The sequence below is a fragment of the Dermacentor albipictus genome, chromosome 6 (assembly GCF_038994185.2).
Source record: "Dermacentor albipictus isolate Rhodes 1998 colony chromosome 6, USDA_Dalb.pri_finalv2, whole genome shotgun sequence".
NCBI lineage: Eukaryota > Metazoa > Arthropoda > Arachnida > Ixodida > Ixodidae > Dermacentor > Dermacentor albipictus.
The window spans coordinates 98,298,024-98,310,844 of record NC_091826.1 but is presented as its reverse complement, the minus strand read 5'-3'; the positions used below and the strand labels follow the sequence as shown (position 1 = coordinate 98,310,844).

The 12,821-nt window shown below is 46.7% G+C and overlaps 1 protein-coding gene across 1 annotated transcript in view; it reads left to right on the top strand.

Moving 5' to 3' along the window:
- Positions 1 to 12,821, top strand: part of LOC139047078 (calcium-activated chloride channel regulator 1-like) — a 189,937-nt gene that overhangs the window by 53,464 nt on the left and 123,652 nt on the right. Inside the window, exons 4-5 of the mRNA XM_070521028.1 lie at positions 7,863 to 7,972; positions 9,967 to 10,140. Of these exons, the coding sequence (XP_070377129.1) occupies positions 7,863 to 7,972; positions 9,967 to 10,140 (284 nt within the window). The remainder of the gene's footprint in view (positions 1 to 7,862; positions 7,973 to 9,966; positions 10,141 to 12,821) is intronic.

Sequence of the window (12,821 nt, the reverse complement as noted above, 5' to 3'; positions counted from 1 at the left end):
GTCCCTGCATCCATCTGCATTTGACTTCCTACGTTTGCTTATGCGGTAATTTGGTAGATCTCTGTAATGTAGTCTGTGCGGTTGTGTGGCCTAGGGTTTATATATGCATCGATGACAAAGAAATAAAGAAGTTGTCAGTTAGCGCCAGTGTGTGCCGTATCTGCCTTTTGTGGTCCGTCTTAGGTGTTTGCGCTGTAAGTTTAAGTTCAGAATTATGTACCAACTAGGCACAAGCGGAGTTTTACTGTTGGTCAAGCAAGCTTAATGTATAGTCTGTGCAAAAGTGTGGAGTGTCAGTGCAAAGTAACAGTTCAAACACATGGCTATGTAGTTACAGTTCAGTATGAAACGAGATAAGATTTCATAGCATTTCTTTCATTTGCTAATTTTATTGTGTTAGGACATGTAGGATACTAGTAATTGGCATGCATGCTTACAATGTACAGTATTCTTTTTTAAAATCAAGACAATTATTTTACTGGGGCAGAAATTTGCTTTCTTTTGGGCCCGAAAGTGAACATATATTTCTTACATTTGGTGTTTAATAAATTTTCTTTGCTGTCAATGTGTGTCTCGTGCATTTTTCCTTTCAGCAAGTAGCAACTGCTCTCGAAGGCGTTTGCTGGCCTCGGAGGCACTTCCGGTAACTAGCATTTTCGATAGGACGATTGTATAAAAGCTTTGCAACGAGGGGGGCTCTGTGATCAGCGAAAGAAAAAAATGAAGACGGGCAGTGATGGGTTCATTCACCATTGGACCACGTGTGCGCGTGACTTGGTCGATTCAGCGGTGGCCGTGTGCCGTCGATTGGACCACGTGCGGCGAGCCCGCGGCGAAATGCTTCGTGGCGGTACGCCGCGCCTATGCAGCAGCAGACGGAATACTGGAGGCCACAGTGTCGGACGCCGGCGTTCGCTCCGAGCAGGTGTGACGCCTGCTCGGGTGGCAGCTCACGGACGGACGAGTTCCCTTGAGCCTTGATCGCCGGCGTTCGACATTTTGGCCTGCGGCGTTCCGTCTGGTGCTGCGTAAGCGCGGGACCCGCGCCACCAAGCATTTCGATACGTGCTTGCCGCACCTGCACTAAAATGCCTTTAATTCCTTCACAAAACTCCCATTGTACCTCCCCGTCCAATGGGGGTGAAGGGGGTGAAGTGGGCGTATTACGGTACCCCCGTTTTGTGCACAATTAATGCCCATGGCATGGGAGTTTTATCGTACGCCCATTCCATGGGAGGAAAAAGATGTACAAAAGGGAATGCGCTAGAGGACAAGCAAAAAACGCCCATCTGGGTGTTTTTCTGTTTACAGTGCAGCCAGTTTCCCATGTGCGGTTTATCTGTTCCGTAAGCTTCTCAATAGATTTCTCATCGAGGTTACGCAGGCGTCTGTTGGAAATGCCACCCGGCCCGGGTGCTGAGCGGCCGTTCAGCTCGTGTAGCACCTTTCTGACTTCCCTTTTAGTCACCGGGGCATCAAGCTCCTCCATGGGTTCGCCTGTATCCTCTGGGTAGTCCTCGTTCCCCGTGGGGCCTACGGGGAGATACCTGTCTGCTAGGCTCTGAAGTATGTCTACATCTGTTAGCCCCTTTCCTTTAATATCATGAATAATTCTATCAATAGCTAGGCCCTGATTGCTTTTGGATTGTGAGCCATCTAATAGTTGCTTCAGGAGGTTCCATTTGCCTCCCCTACGCATCTGTCCATCAACTGCCGAGCAAACCTCGTTCCATTGCTGCTTGCTCAACTCTTGGCAATACGCTTCGATTTCACGATTTAACATCGCTACTTTTTTACGCAGCCTCATATTGAGCCTCTGCGTTCGCCATCTGGCGAGTAAGGAGTTTTCGGCCTCTACCAGGTGCGCCAAGTGAGCATCCATCCTGTTTACTTTTAAGTCAATTTCAACTGTTTTAGTAACAGCCTTGACGTCCTCTTTGATTCTCCTTAAGAGGTCTTCGAAGCACGCGTACTCCTCCAAATCCTCTCCCCGGCGTTTACGGAAGGCGTCTCAGTCTACTACGGTGAACGCCCTAAGCGGGGCTGCGGCAACTTCCAGAGAAATCTCCACAATAAATTGGTCACTTCCCAGGTTTTCTTGCTCGATGTGCCAACTAACAGAGGTGGCATTCTTAACGAATGCCAGATCCGGCGTGGTGTCCCGCGAGACAATTACCGATGCGTGTGGGAAAATGTGGGTCCGTAACCAGCTCTAATGAGCAGTTTGTAACCGCTTGAAGGAGATTTATTCCTTTAGGGGAGTGTCGCACATAACCCCATGCTTCATGCGCTGCGTTAAAGTCTCCAGCTACCACAAGTGGAGCATCCCTTGCTTTCGCCGCCGCCTTGGCTATAATCGACAAGAATGCCTGGTGACGGTCTCTCGGGGAACTGTAAATGTTTAAAATGAAAACGCTGTTTTTAATCCAGCTGCTGGGAATGATTTCGATAAGCATTACTTCCGCCCTCGTGTTGCCCAACTGCAATTTGTGCTCTTGAAAGGAACACTTCTTTGCAACTTGGACCGCCAGGCCGAGTTTGCCCTCTCCGGTTGCCGAGATAGCTCGGTAACCTGGAAATGACTTAATTTCAGTTCTAGTTTCCTGTAGTAAGATAACATGCGGTTTGTTCGACTGCGTCGCGATAAATTGCTGCAGTGGTGCCTTTCGCTTCTGAAAACTGGCGCAGTTCCACTGCCATATGACAAATTCTTTAATGTGGCCCGCCATTGTTAAGGCTTGAGAGGACCTCTAGGACGCTACCTGTAGCTTCTCTAGCTGCCGCTGGAGTGACTTCCATACTCACTGGTTGAGCGCGCTTATTTGCGCGTTTTCTAGAACTTGGACTCTAAAGAACAGCATTTGATTTCCCTTGATCAATTCATTCACGGATTTTTGTAAACCGTCCAGCGAGCGTTGCATCGCTGCCTCTGCCATGGCAGTTTCTTCGGCTGCCTCCTGCGAGGATGTGGCCCGGCGTTTAGCAGTACGCGCCTGCGCTTCTCCGATTGCCGAAGAGAACTCTTGCCTTTGTTGTAAGTTTGCTTGCCGAAGTGCCTCGAAATCGGCCTTCATCTTTTGGATTTCTGCCTTGAGGTTAGCGTTTTCTTGCAAGAGCTGTGTTACTCGGGGGTCTTCCCTATGCTCTGGCAATGTTATCTGCGTTACCTTTCTTGGTGCCATGTCAGTCTTGGACTTGACTCGGTCGGCCCATGAGGGTCCAGGTCCTTCTTGGAGGCGCGCCCGGGATTGGGAACGCGCCTTGGCGCGGGAAAGCCCTCTGGAGTGGAGCGGTCCCTGGAGCGAGACCGAGGGCGCCCTCTGGAGAGGCTGCGTTGACGATCCGCTGGCGTCAGCGAAGGCGCACGTGCAGGCGCGCTGGTGAGACTGGAGTCACGTGAACGAACTTCCTCGGCCGCCTGTGACATCTTGGCACGCCTGCACCGTCGTCGTCTTTGTCGTACTATGTAGGGCAGCTGGAATCGCTGCTTGTACTTGCGGTCCGCAGTGAGGTGAGGACCCGCGCAGATGGAAAACTTTGGCGTGCACTGATGATTTTCGGCTGGGGAGGCTACACCGCATCTCCTGCATTTCTTGCTGCTTGGGTTAGGGCACACATCAGCTCGATGTCCCAAATCGCCACAGTTGTAACACACTTCCACTTGTCTTCTGTATAGCGTGCAGGGCAGCATGCTCGCGCCACACATGACGTAGTTTGGCAGTCTCATACCTTGGAAGAGCACCACCACCGTCGTAGTAGTCTTGATGCGTGTTACCTCGAGCGCTTTCGGGTTCCGTTGGTTGACAATCATTGTGCGCAGCTGAGCATCGCTGAAGTCGGCGTCTACCCCGCGAACGACTTCCTTGCATGTGTTGTCCGAGGCGGCTAAATAAGCTGCCACATCGTACTTGCCTTCCCTGAAGTGTATCTGCTGAACGCACGCGTAGGCACACGCGTTCTTCCTCATTGGCGTAGAAACCACCAGAATGTTCTGAGCAGCGTTGGGGCATATGATGTCTTCACCAACTTCGTACGGAGCTAAGGCCGCGGCCATGGCCAAAGCTTGGGCTAGTCGAATCGTACTGACTTTCTTAACGTCGAGGCGTCCTCTTGGTCTGACGATGATGCGTATATGATCCTGAGGCATTTTCGGGAGTCTTGAGGCATTTACGAGCTGCATCATCGCGCTCTGACGGGTGGCCGTGTGGCGGCCACCTTTCCCGCCATTGTGCGTCTCCGTGCTGGCCATCACTTTTGGCGTCTCCGGTCGAGCCTTCTTGTTTCTGCCCACTGCTGTGGTCCAGCCCGGGCAATTCGCTTCGGCGGGGTCGATCTCGACCCCTTCCACCATCTCAACTTCAGGCATTTCGCCCCACAACTACGAGTAGGCCGTGGCTTACCACGGACGCCGCGCCGACGCTAGGTTGCGTCCGGTAGGGTGAGCCGACGAACACCTTCGTCGGTAGTTCAAAGTCTTTGAAATTGTCGAAGAACTCACCTATCGACAAGAGTCCGGTATGGGCTGGTTCCTTGCTTCATACTGCGTCGAACGATGCACAACTTTCCAGGATTTGGCAAAAAAATTCACCAAGATCATTTGAAAAAGCATGAGCCGATGTTTGCACGTCCGCACTACTCGGCGCCCCCTGGGGTCTATATCAAGAATAATGATGATTTTTAATAATATTATGAAATAATAATTATATCATTTGTATTAATAAGGTGAAGAAGAAAAGCCATACAATAATTTATATAACGCGCCCAGGGAAAGTACTCAGTTCATAGTTTTGATGCACACATAAAGAAAAACAAACGAACCAATGCAAGGCAATAAAGGAAACGTTACGGGAAAAAACTATTAGAAAAAATTTGAAACTTGACAAACAGGTGCACAGTGAGCACCAATCAAGCAATTACACGAAATTCTGAGATCGAAAACGTGCCGAAGGCGAGAAAAACTATAACAGGTAGAAAGCGTTACTAGAAACAAGACTCTAGAGCAAGTGCAAAGCACGTTGCAGAAAGCAAACAATAAGTCTTGGAAGATATGAGAATGCCGAAAGCGCCCGTTGCAAGGACTTCGCTTCTGCGGAGGTGCGAGTGCCTGTTCAAAGAGGCATTGCCATTGAAGGGATTATGTTCCTTAGCATTCTTCTACGGAGCCTGCAGGGAAGCAGTTTGGTAGTTCCGAGCGTATCAAGAAAAGCCAACAAAGACAGTAAGTACAGCACAGCAGAAATTACGTGTACTTACTAATTGAATTAAATAATAAATTATTGGCAATGAAAGTGGATGACAAAGCATCTTGTCGCAGGTGCGGAAAGATCCCGCGTCTTCGCATTACATGGCGGCCGTGCTTACATTACGAGTGATGCGAAGACTTGGGATATTTTCACCACCTGCGACACATTATTTTACATCCACTTTCTTCTAAGCGAATATAAGAAATATTTGGTTTTCGAAGAAATTAACATGAGCCAGTTTAACTGGTATGTTTAAGGAATGACCACAGGTTAGACCACAGAGCGCGACAGTCCTCAATATTGTGTATCTTCTTAAGTATTCTAGTATCTTCAGCGTAAAGAGCGAATGAAGATTTCTGGACTGCTAGCGAAACATCACTTATTAAAATTAGAAGCAGACATAACACATAACGTTCCGAGACACGAATACATATTGAATAGAGGAAAAAATACTAATCATTGACACTCTCAAATAACGAACAATTGAGCCAACATATGCGTAGTAGAGTTACAATGACAAGGCTCTAAAACACTAGTGCAAGACTGACAACGCCTACGGCTTTGCTAAGGTCGCAGTACACAACAACAAATCTGTCCATTCGCGTAATAGCCGTGGAAAGCTGCGTAATGAAGCTGGCAATATTAGTGGTACAGTACAGCGGCCATAAAAAAAATAATGCTGCTTGTAAAGGAGGGCACTACTTTCAATGTACAATGCTTGTAAATTGAAGAGAGAAGTGAAATCATTTGATAGTATGTGAATATGGTTTTGTGGCAGCATTTAAAGGCAGAAAACCGCGATCGGTATTCCGAGCACGCGGGCATCTCGATATTTAATAAACATTCATGTCAGCCGAGGCACAAAGATACAGCCTTAGGCTTTGATAATGTCAACCTGGATGCCATCTGGGCTGCATGGCAAAGATGGACACCGGCACTTGAGGCATTCGTGATGAGACTTCCATCAAATAATAACGAACTGGAAATTCCAATAGAAGAGCACGGCTGGTGAAGGATGGTGCCGTAAGGTGATTGCAATATAGAGAAATAGTGTACCGCGAAAAAACACGGACTGCTTGCATTTCTCCACCGCAGGGCTGGAGTAGACGGATCGATCACCACATTTCCTGCAGCACACACGATGTTGTCAAGAAGACTGCCGGCTGGCTAGAGGCGCTCTTCTCGAATTAGTCTGCATAAGACTGGAGATGCCACTAATGTAGGCAATTACAGATGAACTGCAGGAGGCAGAATTTTCCCATACCTTTGTTGTGCTCGGAAAATTTGGCTTTATAGCTATACCACATCACGAGGGGCGTGAAATGCATGTTTGACATAAAGATAGTGGAAGAGGCCGGTCGAATAGACAGCATAGCGCAGGAGCGAAGTAAATGCGGAAATGTACGTATGTGTAATTTCTTTGCCAGATAGCAAAACAGATGGTGTTATGACACTTTTATCTCCCAATACTTCTATGCGTGCATCGATTATTTCCAGGACAGTTTGGTAGCTCCTTATTTTAAAATATCGCATTCATGAAAAACGGGCTGTCAGCCTCCCTGCTTACAAAGCACAGTGCTCAGCGATTACAACGCGATATCCAAAAGTGTATAGCTTCCGCCGATTTTTGCGTGGTAGTGGGATCCAGGAACGTACAGAAATCGCAGGGCGGGCGAATGTTATGGGTGATGGAAAAAGTAATGCTACAGTGCAAGAAGCGCTGTCACCATGAGGGATGTTGTTAAGACTACAGTGATTATGGCAATTTTTGATGTCTCGTTGTTGCAAGTGCACTGCGTTGGTTGCGATCAGCCATGAATTCTGAATCAAAGAAAGCGCGAGCTTCCGTATAAAGCAACTGTGCGGTATATAGAAAAGTTAAGAGCTATCATTTTTCCAGGTACCTGTGTTAGTGCTTCGTAAATATGGATAAATTCGTTTCCCGTTTCTCCTAAATAAATACAAATTTCAAATGGAAGGTCGAAATACGGTAGTTATGCAGAAGAAAAAGGGGTTCCCAGAGAATTTAACTGCGGAACTGGAGTGATAAGTGGACTCTACAGTTCCACAAGACAACTGACGAGTGCGTAAAAGTACAAGAGTGACTAGCGAAGATGTTTTCTAAGGAGTAAGTCTCTGCAATGCCATGATTAGCCCATAAATTTAGATTGGTACGCTTCCCAATCCACGTTTTTGTGCGTTTAGAACCCGTAGCAGTGCATAAATCAACCAAGTTCATCACATCTGTATTGCTCTTTCGCTATGTAATTGTTGTTGTCGAATAGAGAGGGTTTGTGGCAGGAAAATTAGACTTCTCCGAAATAACCAAATGTGCGCGCACAGGATTACTTACACATTAAAAAAAGTGGACATGTATTTGCTTTCAGAATTCGTAATAGTATAATTATAGCCTATGCTTTGGAACATACAAACCCGCATATCTCGTCTTTTAAGTATGTGCATACGTCTTGTATGGTCAAATGAATGTCTTAGTTTGAAATTTAGCTCTGGTCACGCGCCCACACCACAATCGCGTTCAGCACATAATCTCTTTAGAAAGCACCCCTCTCAAAGGCGCATCTATTAAGCAGTGTTCACTATAATTCTTTTTCATTTCAGCCTACGCATTCGTGAATGAGTGGGCCCACTTCCGGTATGGCGTGTTTTATGAGCACGGACGCTTGGGACACAAGAAATACCCTCTGTCGTACTGCCCGTGTTGCAATAAGGTGGGCTCCCAACATATGATATTTCTGTGTAGCGCACTGCATTACTTCTTTATTAAGTCAGCCTGACTATTCAGTATAGTGAAGAAAGCTGACAACTCAATAGAGTTCCCTCTTATTAAAAGCGTGTACTGGCACCATATCAATTCAATGACGTCTGTTCACGTTCCCTCTGACAACTGGTTTGTGTTTATTCTTCACTGCCCCTTAAGTATGCAGGCTTGCCGTCATCCACACAGTTCTATTGCCTTGAATGCTCTACTCCAGTCACTGGCGAAGCATTCAAAAAGCTGCGCAACTTACTTCTCGCCACCGCCATTTCGCTGCCGCGCATGGTCTTAGGAAGCTTGCAACGGCCCGGCGTAGTGTTTGTCATTTCTGTCTCAGAGATAGTTATTCGGGTTGGATAGTAATTCGGGGAGCAAGCGTAAAGTTGTGGAGCTAGTAACAATTGTTGCTGAGGTATTCGGTACATATTTCACTATGGAATATAGAAACTATGGCCACTTAGCGCAAATCAAAAAAAATTGGGGAGGAAAATACACGGTGAACGCTATCAGAAGTCATATAAGTGACCACTGTAGAAGAAATTTACCTCAGCAATACTTGCTCTCACCTTGTCCCTCCTTCCCCTTATTTTTGTTGATTTGGGCTTAGTGGCCATAGTTCCTAAGGCATTTAGCATGGTATGCAAGACCTAATTGTCTTGCCGCACTACCGCCGAGCTGGAAAATGGTTTCTCATATGTAATCGCTTCAATGCCAATGCGCTTGTAGAGTGATTGGAGCAACTCGCAAGCTATCCTAATTGTCGTGAATTTTAATGCCACGCGACCCCGTGAGCTTTTTTCTACTAAGCACCATTCACAATTTCAGGCAATTGGTCAACTATGCCCCTCCCCTACCCTTCCCAACGCCAAAAAAGTAATAAACAACGCCCTCTGTACAGACTGCTCAGACAGAGATGCTTTAGGACATTTCCAAAATATCTCTGCATTCGTGCCTTTCAATAACTGTGGTTTCGATGATGTGCCAATTAGTTGAAGCTTCCGTATCTACCATGAGTTAGAACCTGAGAAATCGAGAGTGAGAAGAGAGGGATTTTTTTGGACTAAAGAAAAGAGGGAAGCTTGTCGACTTGTGATCAACTGCCAGGACGGAAGCTTGCGGAAGGGTGACGAAGTGGCGCAAGTTAACAAATGCATGAACAGGAAGAGAAAAAAATGGGACGGAACCAGCAGGTTTGCGCAGCGTTTGCTGCCACCGTCGCTGCAAAAGGTTTAGCCCTAAAGCGCAATGTTAGCGATAGGCAGGCACGACAGCATTCTTGTTGCCAGCATGGTATACCCCCTGTGTAATCGTAAATAATTCAATCGCCACAATTTCAACCGACTTGCAGCTAATGATCGGATACATTTCCTTTTACACTCACCTGAAAATACTGCCCTCTGACTACAAATCAGTAATGGTGTACTTTTCATGTGCTTTGTTTTTTTTTTTCAGAGCTCCTAAAGCAAGAAAACGGTAGTCTAAAATACAACTTGTTCCAGACGGCTAGGTTGCTTGTTTCTTGACGCATGTTAAAATATTTCCGAATAGAACCTTGTCCCAAACAAATAAATAAAATATTCTTAGTAAATAAAATACTCTTTAATTATATGCTATTGCTCACGTTTACCTACGATGAAAAATATTGCTGTATGTTATGCAATGCAACCACTATATACTGTGCAATATTATGCTATAATGCCCAAAACCTAACGCAGTAAACTTCCAGTGAACCTATACCGGGACGAAAAAATTAAGAAATCTACTTCCGTAAATCCGGCCATTACCTAGTTCTATATGCCATAGAAGCAAAACAATGTTTCATTGGATTGTACCACGTCATTTTTTTCCCGTAGCTCCAATGCATAAGTTTGCAGGCCGGCCCGTGGATAGTAAAATACGTCTGTTGTTTAGAACTCGAAGGCATTTAAAATCCTTTTTTGCTTCCAGAAAGAGGTGCGTTGGAACTCGTGCTCGGATAGAATTCACCATACCGTTCTCAATCCTAATATTTGCAAATATCACGAGGGCTGTTATGCTACTGAAGAGTGCGTGGTCGCGATAACTCAGCCTGAACGAGACCCCGTTGAATCGTCAATCATGTTCCTACCACGTCTCGACAATGTAAGTTTTTCGTAGTTACTTCTGTCATGTATGGAATTTTATTTAGCAGCGTAAATGATGGATAGAGAGGTTATTATACAATTCAATTTCCCTCGTTGATGATGCAGCAGAAAGCGATGTCCTAACTTCGCGTTTCTTCCATTGTGACTTTTTAAGACCTTGGGATAAAGCCATTAAGGGAGGAATGTGTGCAAGTAACCTATAAAACATGTAGTCTTGAACACACCTATTGCAATCGCCTAAGACGCTTATTGCTTTTAGCGTTTAGGCATCGTGTCGCGTGTATGTCTAAAACACTGGTCAAAGTGGGCTGTTCTCCGAGCGACGTGTGCGGAGACACATGACACGAGGCTTAGCGTGTCTACTCATAGTTAACGCATTGCGTCACCGGTGATAAATAAAAATAATCATAAACGCCCTGAACGGGAATTTTAAGGTATGCGGAACATTATATGATGGACAGCGCGGTGCGGAAATTGTTATGCTTGGTAATGGTGTGTGTGAAGGTTATGGTGATGTCGTAGGCGCTATTCATTTTTATAGGCGTGAGAATTAAGAGCTATGCGAATTAAATACTATGCGAATCTTCAGTAGTCCCCGTTCAAGGAGGATTATCTTAATAAGTTTGCACGATGCCCGGCCGGGCCTAACCAACCCGTTGATGACTGTCGTCACCAGCGGAGGGGCGGCGGCTGCCTGTGCGTGCCTAAGTATAGCATGAGTGGGGGATGGTGTCGTTTAGCATCCCCTTTAGTAGCCTTCCATGCTCACTGGATTTTTAGAGGGCATCCCATCATGCTTGCTATCCTCCTTTTAGTACTAGCTTAGGGATTTCTGCATTAGGTTTAACGCCTCTTTTCTTTGTATCGCATGTACGGAATGGCGAAAGCGGATGGCCTGGTAGAATGTTTGGCTGCAGTGCGCCTATTCTTATTGCGTACAATGGGTCGTTGGTTACTTTACTCCGGATGTCAGCCATCTATCGCACACACAAGGAGAAAAATACGCATTCTCGCCTTGTATTGCGTAACAGGTTTTCTGGCTTTGCATGGCATTTTTCGAGTGACTGGCCATGCTACGCTAAGCTAAAAAAAAACACAATGGCCACCATCGGGCGGTAATTATTCCAAAGCGCACGTAGTTCACAGCTACTGAATGAAAAGGTAAGGATAGCGCCAACTAGGTTACGACACGAGCAGTAGAAAGCATTCATTTGACGTTGTTTTCACCACAACGCAGGAATCATCTGTGGCTTCTCGCACTGGGCGACAAATGCTTGGATCTTTTTGATTGCCAAGTGTTCATCTCTGCGTGAACATAGTGTTGTTGCGTGTGTCTAGCTATCTTTATGAGCTGATCTCGAAAATAGTACAGTACAAGAAAAGCAACTAAGGCAAAGAAATGAACCGCGTTATATTGAGTAATAATACACGACTTAGGGCAAGCAAATTAGGACAATTGTGTAACGAAATAAACTACGTCGAAATTAAAAATGAACCATACCGTCATTGCTTCCCTTCTAAAGCCGCTTTCCATTCAATGCTGGCATCCCTTGCTCCATATTGAGATCGCACTTGCGATAGCATAAAATTCTTCGGTGGAGTCCCGCTGAACCCACCTAGCTCATAGACGTTCCCACACACATGCGCTGATAAAAGGTTTGTGACCGCGGTGCATATAATCTGCATGGATACCCACACACGCAAGTAAACACACGCACTCACACACGTATATATATATATATATATATATATATATATATATATATATATATATATATATATATATATATATATATATATATATATATATATATATATACATATAATTAGCAGTGCAGACTCTCCTGCTGGTAGTGGAGCTCCCACTTTTGGAGTTCCGTGTAGTGTTATTGGGTGCAGGATCACTCCCGAAAGAGGCAGAAGCAGCACGCAAAAGGACAAACACACATCAGACTTGTAGTGACACAATTGACACAGAAAACGGCACACACACGCGACAGTTCCCCAATATACCTCATATACGACATGCAGCTATATCTATGTATCGGCCGCTTATAATTGGCCTACAGTTCAGGCGGAAGCGCACGTAACCGTGTCGGAGACCTCGTGGAACCGGTGTCAACCAGTGGGGTCGGCCAGCAGGGTGGGCCAGCAGGGTTGAGCAGCCGGTTTGAACAGCCGGGTAGGACAACAGGATTGGACAAAAGGGTCGGACAGCAGGGTCGTACCGTCTGGAGGGGCTCAGGTGGCCCTGTGCAACAGTCGATATACTGGTGCCCCCGCGTGCCCGGCTTCCCTCCGGCAGGGTTTGTGTTCGGTAGCCCACGGCCACAGTCACCGGCTCACGTCCACAGCTGGCGAGGTAGCCCTCGGGCCGCTCACCCGAACGCTCGATCACCCCGATTCAGGACCGCCAGCCCTCCTGGACCAGTTGACCAGTGGAAGAGCGGGGCGAGAAAGCTTCTCAGCGGGCGACAGCGTTGACTCGGAGGTGGCGTAGTGACGCAGGCGGCGATAGCTCTGGGCTGGACACCCAGCGAGGAAGCTCTTTGCCGTCGAACGCCGAACCTCGCGCACTGCTCACGCCACGGGGCCACGGGCCACACTCTCTCGCGCCACGATTTTGGAGGCGTCACTGCCGACGCTCCCAAATCGGTGTCGATGTTGATGATCGTCCTT